The 15,009-nt window shown below is 40.9% G+C and overlaps 1 protein-coding gene across 3 annotated transcripts in view; it reads right to left on the reverse strand.

Annotated features, from left to right (window-relative positions):
• Nucleotides 1-15,009, reverse strand: part of TBC1D30 (TBC1 domain family member 30) — an 87,131-nt gene that overhangs the window by 4,092 nt on the left and 68,030 nt on the right. For all 3 annotated transcript variants that reach the window (XM_030866390.2, XM_060306178.2, XM_030866388.3), the window contains 3 exons: nucleotides 7,607-7,719; nucleotides 5,677-5,816; nucleotides 3,072-3,278 (listed from right to left, as the gene is read on the reverse strand). In XM_030866390.2, the coding sequence (XP_030722250.1) occupies nucleotides 3,072-3,278; nucleotides 5,677-5,816; nucleotides 7,607-7,719 (460 nt within the window). The remainder of the gene's footprint in view (nucleotides 1-3,071; nucleotides 3,279-5,676; nucleotides 5,817-7,606; nucleotides 7,720-15,009) is intronic.

A 15,009-nucleotide genomic window follows, 5' to 3' on the forward strand; every position in this document is an offset into this window, starting at 1 on the left:
ACGGATTCCCTCCTCTTCAAAGAGGAGGAGACAAGCGGCTGAGGATACAGAAAGGAACAGACTCTGACCCGTTGTTACTAATTAGAGCCCAGCCCCCCTAATGTTTTTTACAGAGAGCCTTGTGTCTGAGAAGCAACCTCGGAGGTCTTGTATCTAGGAAATCTTTGAGGATTTTTTTTTTAAATAATAGGTCAAACACTATGACCATATAGATTACCAGCTGTCAGCTTCTGAGAGGTAGAAAAACAACACACTGCATATTATTGAGAGACAGCAGAATGAGAGAAGTGATAAGAAGGTGGTAAAAATGCAGTGACATCACAGCTATCCAGTGCCTGGCTCTACTTCCACTCCTGTGTCCTCAATTGACTTTGAAAGCAAATTGAAAACAGGAAAGCACCAAAAGCTGTGTTCTCCTGCAAGGCACTGTTAACAGTATTACCGTCCTCATCCTGTGGCTGACCTAGCCCCTATTTCCAATGAAGCTTCAACATTCATGGCCCCAGGGACGACAGCTGCAGGCAGAAGTATCAAGAGCAGACCCCGCCGCCTTTGTGTGAACAGCCTTCCTCCTGATATCTAGGTCACGTGGCTGAACTCCCGTCTGTGCTTCTCGACTGCTCCTATCTACCTACCTCTGGTCACAGTCCAATCTTCACTGAAATTTTGACACCTGTTTCCTCTTCACTCTATGTCCTCTTACCTACCCCGGTTACTTTACTGCCTCGGTGACTGACCCATCCTCCACCTGCCCAGTTCCATCCTAAACCTCATCACTCGGATCTGCCTCTTGTGAAAAATATTTAACTCTCATATTCCTCTCTTTGACTCTTCCAGCTCTCAGACTCTCGATGTAACTATACTTGGTACTAAACCATAAAGATTTCCGTTCCTTGATCCCTCAGTCTTCTCATAACCTCTCACCGTCTCCTCGGCTCAATTACACCCCTACCCTGCTAGATGCACGGTGGATCCCTTGGACCACACCTCACCAATAACCACACATCCAGGCATCCCTATGGCTTTATCACACAGGCCTGGCAAAACTCCACTCTAGATCCACAATTCACATCTCCTTTCCAAAACAGGAGCTGCTAATAGCTGCTGGGGGTGGGGATGCGGGTGGGGGGAAATCACACAGCCATGTGGATTGATATCCCTTAAATTCATAACTTCCTATTTCTGTTAGGTCCGCAATGCCGCTGAACAAACTTTCTTTCCCTCTCCCATTGCTTGCGACGGCCGATCCAAATCTTCATTACTTTCTTTAAGCTCCCACCCAACCTTCAACTTACTCCCAAGCAAACAACTTTTCCTCCAATTTCTCCATACAAACAGAAGCTATCAGGACTGAAACGCCTTAACTTCCCGTCCTCCCTAACCTAGGAAGCTGGTACCTCAACCACCATCCTTACCACCTTCCTTTAAATCTCAGAAGCTGAGGACTTTTGCCTCTAGCACAAGTTCAATCTCTCCGCCTGTGCTGCTGATCCTATCCTACACCATCTCCTCTAAAACCCCCGCTACTCAAAGTGCAATCCCCACCCAGCAGCAGTGGCATCGCCTGGAGGCTTATTGGAAATGCATCATCTCAGTCCCACCCACAGCTACTGAAGCAGATTCCTCATTTTGACACATCCCCAAGTGATGCGTATTCACACTAAAGTTTGAGAAACAATGCTCTCAAACTTTGCCCTTGAGCAGCAATCTCTCCCTAAAAATAACCACATAAACCCGGATCTAGAGTAGGGGTCAGCAAACTTTTCTTGTAAAGGACCAGACTATAAATATTTTAGCCACTGTAGTGCAAAAGCAGCCATAGACAATATGTAGACAAATGGGCATGCCTGTGTTTCAACAAAACTTTATTTATAAAAACAGGCAGTGAGCAGAATTTGACCTACAGACCATAGTTTGCTGACCCCTGACTAGAGTACAGACACTGGGCTGATTTAGTACCCAGTGGCAATTGTTCACCATTCCACCTAAAGCTTCTGAAAGTGGTTGGAAAAGAACTACATAAAGAATCAGAACATGGGGGTTCTAGCCCTGGCCTGACCACTCACTATAGTTATATAATCCTAGACAGTTGCTCAGCCTTCCCGAATTACCATTTCCTCATTTTTTAAAAGGACAGAAGAATATCTGTCCTTGCCTTTCTCATAGATTTGAGGACAAATGAGGATATGTATATGCCAATGTTTTGAAAATTAAAGTGTTAGAGTTGTTAGTTCCTTTTGTGATTGCTTTTTTAATGATTCAGGATAAAGTAAGCATCTTTAAGAAGTTGCCTACTCCTCCCCAACAAGGGAAAGGTAAATTCAGTTTTTTTGCAAGATCAGTCACATGCTCACAAGCCTCTTAAAAACATGTCAAATTTACATCTTGGTTAATCCTGGATCGGCATCATTTTCATTAGGATTTCGCTTAAAATAAGACAAACCAATTCCCAAATCAGCATATATTAAACAATAAATCAGACTGTTCATTGGGATTTGGGGAATTTAAAGGAAAAAGGAAGCTTGACAATCCTTGGAAAAGAGCATTTCCAACTGCAGTACAATTGTGTTCTTCTCAGCAGACTCCCAAGACACCGCTAACCCACAGTCAGCAGGCACAGTAATGGCTTTTTCCTTTTCCTCTGATCACAACATCTGTTGTATTACTACCTAAATGACTGGTAGCAATATTATTTACCAGTATACAGATGACTAAATTCTACTTCCAAATGCCTGAAATTTAAGAGGCAATAGCTCCCAAATGTCTCAAATCCAAGGACTGCATGGCTTTGCAACATTCTAATCATTTGTAAAGCCTTCTCCACAAGCATACAGAGTAAAGAAGTATTGAATACCATCAATTGCCTGGTCCTTGGGACCTTTCTCTTATTTAGAGCCTGATAAGATAAAATAAAAAGTGAGAAGATAAAGATGTTATTGTCTCCTGCCAGCTGTGTTGGTGGATGCCGAGCCAGAGTGAGCAGTAATTCCCAGGACATCCTGGGAATACTTGGTCTTCCTTTCACAAGTTGACATGGAGCTGAAATTGACTCAAACAAAGAAGTACATTACCTGCCCTGATATACACCTGATGAACCTGCTGCTGCTGCTTCTTTTTAATCCGAGAATATTGCTGCTTCAGCGCGTTGATATCTGTGGTCATGCGTTCCATCATCATACTGTTAAAAGCTGCATGGTATTCACTTCGGCAGGAGTTGATCGCTCCTGGACTCAGCTCCGCAATGTTATTGGATCTCAGATTCTGGTCCCCATTTGGCTCTATATTCCAAGGAATAGAGACAAGGAGACACTATCACAGGAGGAGAACGGGACTAACTGGGAATTGCTTACACTATATAACCTGGGGTAGTATCTTAACCTCCAGGAAATTCTGAACCATAAAAAACATGTACACTAGAATTTGTCTAGTACTTGTTTTTATTTGGTCCTGAAAACATTTCTGCATTTTCTTATTAGGCTAACTGTGAGTCTGAAACGAGCTGTGTGGGTTCATTGTTTGATTTTATGACCCCTTTGTTCATTATATGGACATAAGGTCCGCTGTTTCCAGATAAAAAATCACTGTCATTTTCTAAAATTCCCTTAGAAAAATATCACTCTAGTTTTCTAAAGTCAGGGTACAGATTTCCATATAACCACATGAGGATTTACAAGGTTCCACATAACTAACTGCACGAGGACTCACAACTATAAATTTGTAAATTTTACACTGTAGGGTTTAGTCAGTCATTAAAAGTGAGTTTTTCTTAAGTTAAAAACAGCAAGACATTCTATAAGATTATCAAGAACTTAGATCATGGTATCACTAGAAACGAAATGTTTTTATTCATTTAACAAGCACTTCCTGACTCTCTACTATGTGTGTTATGTCTGACGTGGTTTCTGCTCCTGTTAACACCAACAACTAGTAGATTTATCCCTCAAATAAATTTGAGATTACCTCCAAGAAACAGAAATAAGTACTGTGTGAAAATACACTCACATGCCACACAGGTAAACCGGGGATAAAATTAGGCTTTTCTAACACGATATGTAAAACTTGCCTGGGGACAAGCTTAAGAAAAAAGATTAGTAGGGGATTTCAAGTATCCTAACATCTGCTGAAAGTGTTATTCAGATAAAGACCGAACATCTGGTAAACTTTCTTTTTTATTGAAAATACTTCTCTAAGGAGAAGAAAATTAAAAGAGGACCTCTAATCTAACTAAAGTAAAACCAACAAGAAAGACTAAGGATGAAATTTAGGAGAAAATGACCATGTCATCCCAGAGCCTATAATTGCACAGAAAGAATAACAGGGGGGATAAAAATGGAACGTAGACCCAGATGACAGAAAGCAGATTCAAAAACATTAGAGTTAAAATACTAATTGATCCCGTAGCTAGAAACCAAAAGCTAAAATTCAGGCAACTAAAGAGGAGATAGAAACCATTACAAAACCAACAGAACTCTTGTTGAGTTCAGATTTTTTTAAGTCATTTAAAAAGATGACAGGGGAGTGCATACCAAGAACACACACACAAAATGACATGAACCGAACATTAAGCAGGTTAAAACTCAAAACAAGCTAAGGCTTGCAGAACATACTCAAAACTACCACGACCAAAACAACAACAAAACAAACAGACAAACAAAAAGGAAGCCTTCTAAGCAAGAGGAACAAAAACAAGAAAATAGCCCCATGACTTTGAGAAGGCAGTATAAAGCTAGCAGATGGCAAAGAGAATGCAGAGGTGCCTGACATCTTTTGTTTCTGTCCTCTTTCAGCACGGAGAATGGTCTTCAAACTAGAATAAATGTCATAAAGGAAGAGCTGCCACCAAAGATAAGAAAGATCACAGTGGGGGAACCGCGAACTGCTTCAAAAGAGTTCATTACATGAATAACGTCCAATCTATTTTCTGCAAGAAAAAAACAAACATAGCATGACATTCAATTCAGAGCACCACTTTTTAAGGGGGATACTATCAAACTGCAGGACATTTAGAGGTGAATTTATAGAACTTTAAAAGTTCTGGAAGACATATCTTTGAGAAATTCTGAATTTGGACCATGAAGAAACTTTTGGGGGACGTGATGACTGTCCTCAAGATTCAAAGGAGACATCCAGCAGAAGAGGGAGCAGACTTGTTCTATTTTGTTCTGAAGAGAAGAACTATTAATAGAACTAGTAAGTGGAGTTTCTCTCTTCAAAACTAGAAACGCTGGGCTAAGCAGAGGAATTAGCAGAATGCCTTATGAGATAATGAGTTTCTGGTCACTGAAATTCAAGTAGAGGTACCATAATATTTTGGCTTTAGGGAGTACTTCTATAGTGGAAAAGAAGCCAGTCTATAATGGATTCGATTTAACTCAAACAGAATGTAGTAAGCATCTATTATATGCCAGGCTCGGTGCTAAGGAACTGAGCACACAAACTTAAATCAGACGAGTGGGAGGCAAAACGAATCATAAAGAAAAAGAAATATGTATTATGCATGTAACACATAACAGAGAGATCCTAAATGATAAAGTAACAGAGAAGTTACTTTTAATAAAGACCTTTAATAGTGGTAATCAGTTCGGGAAACAACAGGCATTTATAGGACGCAAGAATACTACCCTTGCTATAGTGAAGCAACACATTGTGAGTATCTAATAGATGCCACCTCTTTACCTTTAACTTGCTTTTGGTACTTCTGCAGTTCAGGTGCCAGGAGCCCACTAAAAGGTCCGAGACACCCCACTGCATTAGCAATAGCATCTTCCTCATCTGGGTCATTCTCTTCATCGCTGTCTCTGACCTTACCACGTCGTCTTGGAAAACATAAAAGAAAAAGGAATATTCTTCCAAAAAGTGGTATTATTTTTAAATAAGTAATATAGCCACATGACTTAAATGACATATATATAAGGTATATACATGATTATAATTTCTATAACATATTTATATAATTATATATTATATTTTTATAATTTATACATATATATATAAAGTCCATCTCCCATCCCTGTCCAACTTCTACCCTGTTCTTGCCCCATTTAATCCCCACAGGTGACCACTGTTACTAGTTTCTGATGTGCTCTTCAGCTTCCTTATCAGTTAAATAAGCAAATATGACTATACAGTCTCATTTTTCACCTCTTTTTCATAAGTATTAGCATGCTATATATAAGTACACTCTTCTGCACCTTGCTTTTATTCACCTAAAAAAAAAATCTCTCCATATTCACAGAGAGCTTCCTCCTCATCCTTTTCTTAATGTCTGCACTGTACTGTATGTATACATTATTGTTCGTATGTCTGCACTGTACCGTATGTATACATTATTGTTTGTATGTGTGCACTGTATTGTATGTATGTAGCCCATGTTATGGAACCACGCTGCTAAATGATGCACACTCAAGTGGTTTCCAATATTAAACTATTATAAACAACACTGCAATAAATAACCTTATACCTACTGTGTTTTGCATGTGTACAAATATATTTGTTGGATAATTCAGAAAGGTAGAATTGCTGGGTCAAAGGATATATGCAATAGTAATGTGGGAAAATACGGTCAAATTGCCTGCCCCAAATCCCATGGTAATTAACCTCTCGTGAGCAAAGTGTAAGAGTCCCCGTTTCCCTATAGCCTTATCAACAGAGAGCACATCAACCTTTTGAATTTTTGTCAACCTGATAGGTGAAAAAAACAGAATCTCAATCTTGCTTTAAGCTGCATTTCTCTTAGTCCAAGTGAAGCTGCCTTTTATGTAAACTGCCTATTCCCATACTTTCATCATTTTTCAGATGGTGGTCATTTTCTTATTGACTTCTAAGAACTTTATATATGAGAGGAATCAGTTACAAATATTTTTTCACAAATATTTTTGTGTCTGCTTATGGAGGTTTTCCTTTGCTCTGTTTTGGTTTTAGTCATGCAGAAAATTATTTTTAAAGTACTTAATTTTTTATCCCTTATTGTTTTTTTTGAATCAGTTATTAAGGCCTTCCCAATTCCAAAGAACTAAAGACATCCTTCCACATTTTCTTCTGCTTATTATTTCAGTTTTTTCCATTTAACTGTCTCATCTCTATGGAGTTTATCCTGATGTATGGTGTAAAGTATGACTCTAACTTTATTCCTTTCCAGACTGAGTCTCATTGGCCCAGCACCATTTACTAAATAGTATATCTTTTCAGTGTTGATTTACATTTTCATATATTAAATTCCTGTGTGTGTGTGTGTGTGTGTGTGTGTGTGTGTGTGTATACATATTTGTTAATTTCTGGTCTCCACAGTATTTTAAACTAGCTCATCTGTCTACACTTCTTTGATTCTACCCTTTTTTAATTACTGAGATTTTTAATATTTGATATTTTTAAATAAGTTGTGGGGTTGCTAAATATCCCTTCAGTTTATGTTCCAACCTTCTTTGGAAAGTACACTTTCAAAAATCTCCCTCTGGAATTTAAATCAAAACCTTTGGGAAAGAGATATTCAGATTTTAAGCACCAAACTACTTCAAATGTATTTCTGGGGTTTAACAAATATTAATAACAAATTAAGGTATTAAGTCTTCCATCATGAAAACAAGAAGAAAAAAAAAAAGGACCTTACCCAGAAACTGAGGTGGGCTTAATTGTGGCTGGGAATGGTGTAATGTTGTAGGTGTATTTTTCCCTCAGCTCTGTCAACTGTGGAAAAGGGAATGGAGCCATAGAATATACAGTCTGGAAAACAAGAACAAAAATGCCAAGTCTGAAATGGTGGCCTTAAACAGCTCTTATCAATCCTGCAAAGACATTAAAGTTCTATGATTTGGGTGTGAAGAGGTAGATACTGCTCCTTACACAGCAGGTGGAGAGAATATACTTCAGTATCGTTTTAGAGAAAGACAAAAGAATACCGATAAAACAACAGTTAGTCCCCAGATCAACCCAGCTGGGACTGGGCACGCCAACTGGTGAACATGGGTGGGCAAATGGGGACAGTCTGACGTTCTCTTGCTCATTTGATAGATGGGCTAATTCAGAAATTCCCAGCTCCCTATTACTTCTTTCGCCGTGAACCCATCAATCTTCTTCATAGGTACCACTCGTTTCTCAAAGCTTTGCTTGATGATTGTTATAGGCATCAAATGTCAGCCTTCCAGAGACAATTATGTCCGGGGGACAATCTTGCGATCACCTGCAAGCTTTCTCCAAAGATACCACCTTTTCAAATGTCTGTGAATCAGTTCTAGGTGAAAATTGTTAACTGTTATTTTTTTTTTTTTTTTTTTTTCAGTACGCGGGCCTCTCACTGTTGTGGCCTCTCCCGTTGCGGAGCACAGGCTCCGGCTGCGCAGGCTCAGCGGCCATGGCTCACGGGCCCAGCCGCTCTGCAGCATGTGGGATCTTCCCGGACCGGGGCACGAACGCATGTCCCCTGCATCGGCAGGCGGACTCTTAACCACTGCGCCACCAGGGAAGCCCCTTAACTGTTATTTTTAAAGAAAAAAAAGTGACAGGGTGTAAAGCACAGGCTGTTAAAAATCTATAAATAAAATTGGGAAAAGCACCTGTGCTTCCTCCAGGATTTTAAGATTATGTATCATTCTACCAGCAGGAGGAAAATCATCTTGTTTGTTCTCTTAATTTTATGAAAATTTAACTGCTCCAAACATATTTCTTCAATCTTTCGGGTTCTCATTCACCAGAAAATGTATATTAATCACATTAACTTTCATTTCTTCCAGGAAGCCATTCAAATGTCCTGATAACACTTTTCTAGGACAATATTTTGAAGTGGTATTTTTCATTTCAACAGTACTGTTTTCCTGAAGGCTTAGGAGATGTCTAATATCTGCACAGGTAGGAAAAGGAGGGCTCTGAAAGGGGCTTCCTAGCACTGCAGCCTCACCCCACAGCTCAGAGCCACCACCGGGACAGTCCACCACAATTTCGATTCTAAACAGTCTGCACATCTGACTGTCCCCAAACTTCTGTGGTATCCGCTTACACCTTAGTGTAACATCCCAAGATTCCAAACAAGGAAGTGTTGACTAAAATTCCTTCCCTTTGATTCTCCATTGCTTATTAGGCAAAGTTACACAGTTTATTGGGACCACAAAAGTCATCTCCAAGTCGTATTATCTCACACATACTTGATTACAGACAGTCCCTGACTTACAATGGTTCAACTTAAATGATTTTTCCAGTTTACGAAGGTGCAAAAGTGATACACATTCAGTAGAAACCCTTCTTTGAATTTTGAATTTAGAATTTGGAACTTTTCCTGGGTTTACGATACGCCATAGGTCCTCTCCCGTGATGCTGGGCAAGGCAGCTCCCCATCAGCCACGGGATCACGAGGGGAAACAACCAATACATTTACAACCATTCTGGACCCAGACAACCGTTCTGTTTTTCACTTGCAGTTCAGTATGCAATAAATTACGTGAGTTATTCAACTCTTCATCATAAAATAGGCTTCGTGTCAGATGATTCTGCCCAACTCTAGGCTAATGTAAGTGTTCTGGGCATGTTTAAGGCCCAGGCTGAGCTGGGATGTTTGGTAGGTTAGGTGTATTAAATGCATTTTCAATGTATGAAGGGCTTATCTGGATGTAACCCCATCGGAAGTCCAGGAGGATCTGTGTACCCAAAAGGCTGAGAAGCAGTACAAATTTACTAACAGTGAACTGTTCCCCACTGGGAAGAAGCAGAAGGCGCCCAGTGGTTCCCACTAGTCTGGAGTGTGAGACTAAGCTGGTTCCCAACCTCTCTAGGCCTCCTTTCTCTCATCTGAAAAAATGAAGGCATGAAACTCAGGATGCTGGTTACCTCTGAGAGGAGAGGGGGTGGCGGGATCAGAGAGAAGGGTATGACGGAGTTCACCTGTGCTGTTAATGTTTTATTTAAGTTGGGTCGTAGGTCTGTAAGTTTTATTATTTTAATGCATTCTGTATGCCTGAAATACTTCATATAATTTCATTAATAACATGGTCAGAGTACACTCTCACATTTTTTGATCCCACAAAGTGTACCAGCAGCTCATCGCCCGAGAACCTGCTTTACTGCCAATATGGAATTCTTCCCTCCTTGATCCTGTGACCTGTCTTAACTCCACATACCCTTTTGAGGGGAATGGAGAGATGTGAAAACCTCAGCACCCCAACTTTAAGTGCAGAGCACGGCACCTCTGCTTGGGCCTCAGTACAGCAGCATCAGTCTCTGACACATCAAACGTTGGTCCCACTGCTGGGCCAAGAGTCAGCCTGTCCCTCACTCATGAGACTTTTCTTCCTTAACAATTTAGAAACCTGGTTCAGATTTCAAGAAACACATACCATGCAATGAATAGCACGGTGACTATAGTTAATGATACTATATTGCGTATTTGAAAGTTGCTAAGAGAGTAGATCTTAAAAGTTCTCATCACAAGAAAAAAAATTTGTAACTGTGTGTGGTAATCGGTGTTGACGGGACTTACTGTGATCATTTCACAATATATACAAATATCGAATCATTATGTTGTATATCTGAAACTAGTGTAATGTTATATGCCAATCATATCTCAATAAAAGAGAAACCCACACCATCTGGATTCAAGTTTAAAAGATGAAATTATTAATGCTAGGAATTTCAAAATTCTCTACAAAGTAAGATGCCTCATTGGAGACAATTAGTGGGATGTCTAGCTGAAGATTCACTTGTTTTATTTTTGCCAGTTTTATTAAAAGTTATCAGAAAACTCCTTTGTCCAGCCTCATGAAGGAAGTGTATAAGAAAAGAAAGGGCTAATAAGGACCTACTGTATAGCTCTACTCAATACTCTGTAATGGCCTATATGGGAAAAGAATCTAAAAAAGAGTGGATATATGTATATGTATAACAGATTCACTTTGCTGTACACCTGAAACTAACACAACATTGTAAATAAACTATACTCCAATAAATATTAAAAGAAAAAAAAGAAAGAAAGGGAAGTACATCTTGCCCCTACTCTGTCCCATCCTGCTCCAGGGTAAACAGTCTGGGGTCTTACCAAGCTTCCTTCAAGGGCGACTCAGCTAAAGACACTGGACCAAAAGGAACACTGGCTCCATTGAGCTGCATTCTCTATTCCTGGTCTTCCTTTCGCTATAATTCACTTTTAGTTAGCCCTTCAAAGCATACATCGGTGTTCCTGAAACACATGTGCTAAGAGTACTCTGCATATACTCACTCACTCATTTAAAGGTCTCACATGTCGGCAGGCATGTTTATCCCATGAAGGAACACCACACACACCACCACAGTCCTCAGGATACCTGAGAAACTGTAGACTTCCAACTGTGTAAATCAGAGATTTATAACAGATTTCAAGAAAGGAATTTTACTCATCATCTTAGAGCCAAAGTATAGTACCTGAATAGGGTCTCAGGGTTAGAAAGAAATTTAAACATAATTTAGTTCAACCTCCGTCCCAAGCAGGAGTTCCCTCTAACGCATCTCCAACAGATGATCATAAAGGCACTGCTTAAACACTTGCAGTTACGGGCACACACAATTCTGCAAGGCAGACGGTTTCATTTTGACAGCACTAATTAATCAAACAGTAACCTTTTACTGGACAAGCATTCACATCCACGTAATTTCTACTTCATCACTGATACAAAAAAGGGAACCGTCCAAGGGCAGGTCCTGCCTCATGGCACATGAAAGCTCCCCGCAGCTAACAGTAAATTATTGACAACCATTTTGGGCTAGGTTTTCCTAAGCACCTAAAACGCATCTAGTAAACAGCATCTAACTAACTTTTCTCTATATTACTCTTAAAGAATTCATGAGAGACTTTGTCAAAAGTCTTACTGAAATCCATATACACTATTTTATCAGCATTCTCCCAATATCTTTTTCTAACATTGTTTTTTTTTTAAATGGCCATTACTAGTAAAATAAGAGTGATGCAATTTGCAGGGGGAAAAAACCCAGTAGATTATTTTGCGTATGGCCCCTAGAACAGAAAAAAATACGGAAGACCAAACAGGGAGAACGTTTTCATCTCTTCAGCTCGAAAATAAAGATCTGTATGCAGTCCAAATTTTTCATCTGGAGTCATTTCAGGTTTGCTGACAGACTTAAAAGTCTACCATAATTGGATCACAGCCATTGAATTAATTTTTTTTAAGAGTACAGAAAAGAGAGTGCTTGAAATGACATTCAGCATTTCTCTCCTTAATACTCTACGATGTCAAGGAAAACCAAGTCTATTTACTGCCCAAACTACCAACACACATTTAAATAGACATTTATATTTAGGCACTGCTGAAAAGGAGCTGTATTTCTCTTTTTCATTATTGACATGCTTTAAAAGAAACATGAAAACATAAATTGTACAAAATTAGGCTCAATTCATCTTCACCAGATGTTTCCCTCGGCAGGAGAAATGCTGCTAAAATGGAATTCTAATCAATCAAGCCACAGCCTACATTTTTCCTTCCAGGATTCTCTTAAAGCAGAGTAAAGAAGGGGTGCGCTTTTCTCTCTTTTTTTTTTTTTTTTTTTTTTTGCGGTACGTGGGCCTCTCACTATTGTGGCCTCTCCCGTTGCGCAGCACAGGCTCTGGACGCGCAGGCTCAGCGGCTCTGCAGCATGTGGGATCCTCCCGTACCGGGACACGAACCCGTGTCTCCTGCATCGGCAGGCGGACTCTCAACCACTGCGCCACCAGGGAAGCCCATCTCTTAATACTTATGACTGGAAATTCCTGAAGGACAAAGATGGAGTACCTCAACATATCTATCATTCCTTCTGGCAATGTTTAAACTTTAGGTGAGATAAAACGTTCCTCATTCTTCTAAAAGGGATTTCAGCTTTTAGAAAGTCATGTTTTCAATAAGGTGGAAGCCCTGTGTTGGGTGGTGAGGAGAAGCACTTGGCCAGGTGTCAAGCTTGGGCCCCAGTTCTGGGTCTGCCACTAGACAACCTAAGAATATGGCAAGATGCTCACTCTCCACGTCTTAGTTTCTTCTCTGTAAAATGACAGAATTAGGTTAGTGGACTGTTAAGCTTCTTTCAAACCAGTGTTTGTCTAAGTGTTAGCTCAAAGCCACTTGCATCAGAGCCACCCACGGGCCAAATATCTGCCTTTTAATACACTCCTGACATGCCGCTTACACACAGTCACGTTTGAAAACCACTGCCTCGAGTTCTAATGGTCTATAATTCTGTGTATGCACTGAGCAACCAGGTGGTTCTTAGCACTACATGAGATGTTATGGGAATACAGGGTAATACAAGGCCCTTGTCATTAAGGAAGTTGCTAGATAAGATTAACATATTTGAAAAAATACCAAACAATATAAAATAATTTGTAATGAACATTAAGTCAATTGCTGACAATCTTAAGTACTGAAGGAGTAGGGAAGAGGTATCATCAATGAGGGCTGAGATGACAGAGCCTGAGGGGAGGGGAGAACAGACTGAGTAGGATCCGGTAGACAGAAAGGATCTGCCCAGATAGGGTGTCAGAGGGAACCACAAGCCCTGTCATGGGGATGAGCAAGGCCCACAGAGGACTGGGTGGGGACAGAGCTATGGCCAGTGCAATAGGTGCTAGCTGTGAAGTAGTGGGGAGCGCCTCTGGATAGGTAAGAAATGGGGCCACCACAGAATACCTCCAATGCAACCAGTGTGAAGACAAATCCACCTTCCTCCCCCGTGAACTTTTCCTCTTCTTCCTAAGCCAGAAACCTGGGGGCTGTCCTTGGTTCTGTCTTTCTCCCTCACCCCATGTCCACTTCCCACGGCCAAGTCCTGTCAACTTCACCTTCTAAGTACTGCCTCTGTTCCATTCTTGCTTCGACCCTTCACTGCCTCCCCATGGTGACCCCTTCAAGTCCACCCTTCACAGAGTTGCCCCTGTAATCAACATCAGACACAACTGAGACCATTTCCCTCTTCTCCCTAAAACCTCTCAGGCCCACAGCTCTTCTTCTCTTTCCAAAGGTTCCACAGAGGCCCAAGAACTCCAGCAAGCACAACCTCACAACCACTGACCTCCAGGATCAAGTCCACACTCCTAACCATGGGTTGTGGTCTCCCACGAGCCATCCCTGTATACCAAACCCCTGTAGCTTCCTTCCCACACCATAAAGGTTTTCATTGACAATGCCTTGTCTCATGCTGTTCCCTCAGCCATGGACTGCCTGTCTGCTCTGCACCACACACACACACAGACACACACACACACACACACACACACACACACACACACACACACACACACACACACACACACACACACACACACACACACACACACACACACACACACACACACACACACACACACACACACACACACACACACACACACACACACACACACACCCCCGACCTACTCCTATCCATCTTTAAAGGTAAAACCAGGGCTTCCCTGGTGGCGCAGTGGTTGAGAGTCCGCCTGCCGATGCAGGGGACGCAGGTTCATGCCCCAGTCCGCGAAGATCCCACATGGCCGCTGAGCCTGCGCGTCCGGAGCCTGTGCTCCGCAACGGGAGAGGCCACAACAGTGAGAGGCCCGCGTACCACAAAAAAAAAAAAAAAAAAGGTAAAACCAGATATTAATTCCCTCAAGAAAGGCTTCTGACAGAGAGAGATGTTCTTTTAATATTTGGAGAAGTTAATACAGGGCCTAGAAAACTAGGCTGAAACATTTTATTTACTGCAGTTGATAACAAGGAAGCACAAAAGGTTTTATGAAGAACAATAAAATGACCAAAGCAGTAAGTGTGGACAAATGCTCTGGCAGCAAAGTGAGGATTGTATTAGAGCAGGCGGACCCTAGAAGGAGGGCCATCATCTCTGAGTGTGGTTTAATTCAGCAAACATTTACTGAGAAAGAGAAGGCAGAAAACTAGTTGCAGACTCTCCATAGATATTTGCTTAATGAATTAATACATTTATTGTGCAGCACCAGTAAAAGGCAAAGTGCTATGTGTTAATAGCAAAGCACAGTCCCTGTCCTTAAGGAACTTACAGAGGAAATAAGAT

This window comes from Globicephala melas, chromosome 10, assembly GCF_963455315.2.
Source record: "Globicephala melas chromosome 10, mGloMel1.2, whole genome shotgun sequence".
Classification (NCBI taxonomy): Eukaryota; Metazoa; Chordata; class Mammalia; order Artiodactyla; family Delphinidae; genus Globicephala; species Globicephala melas.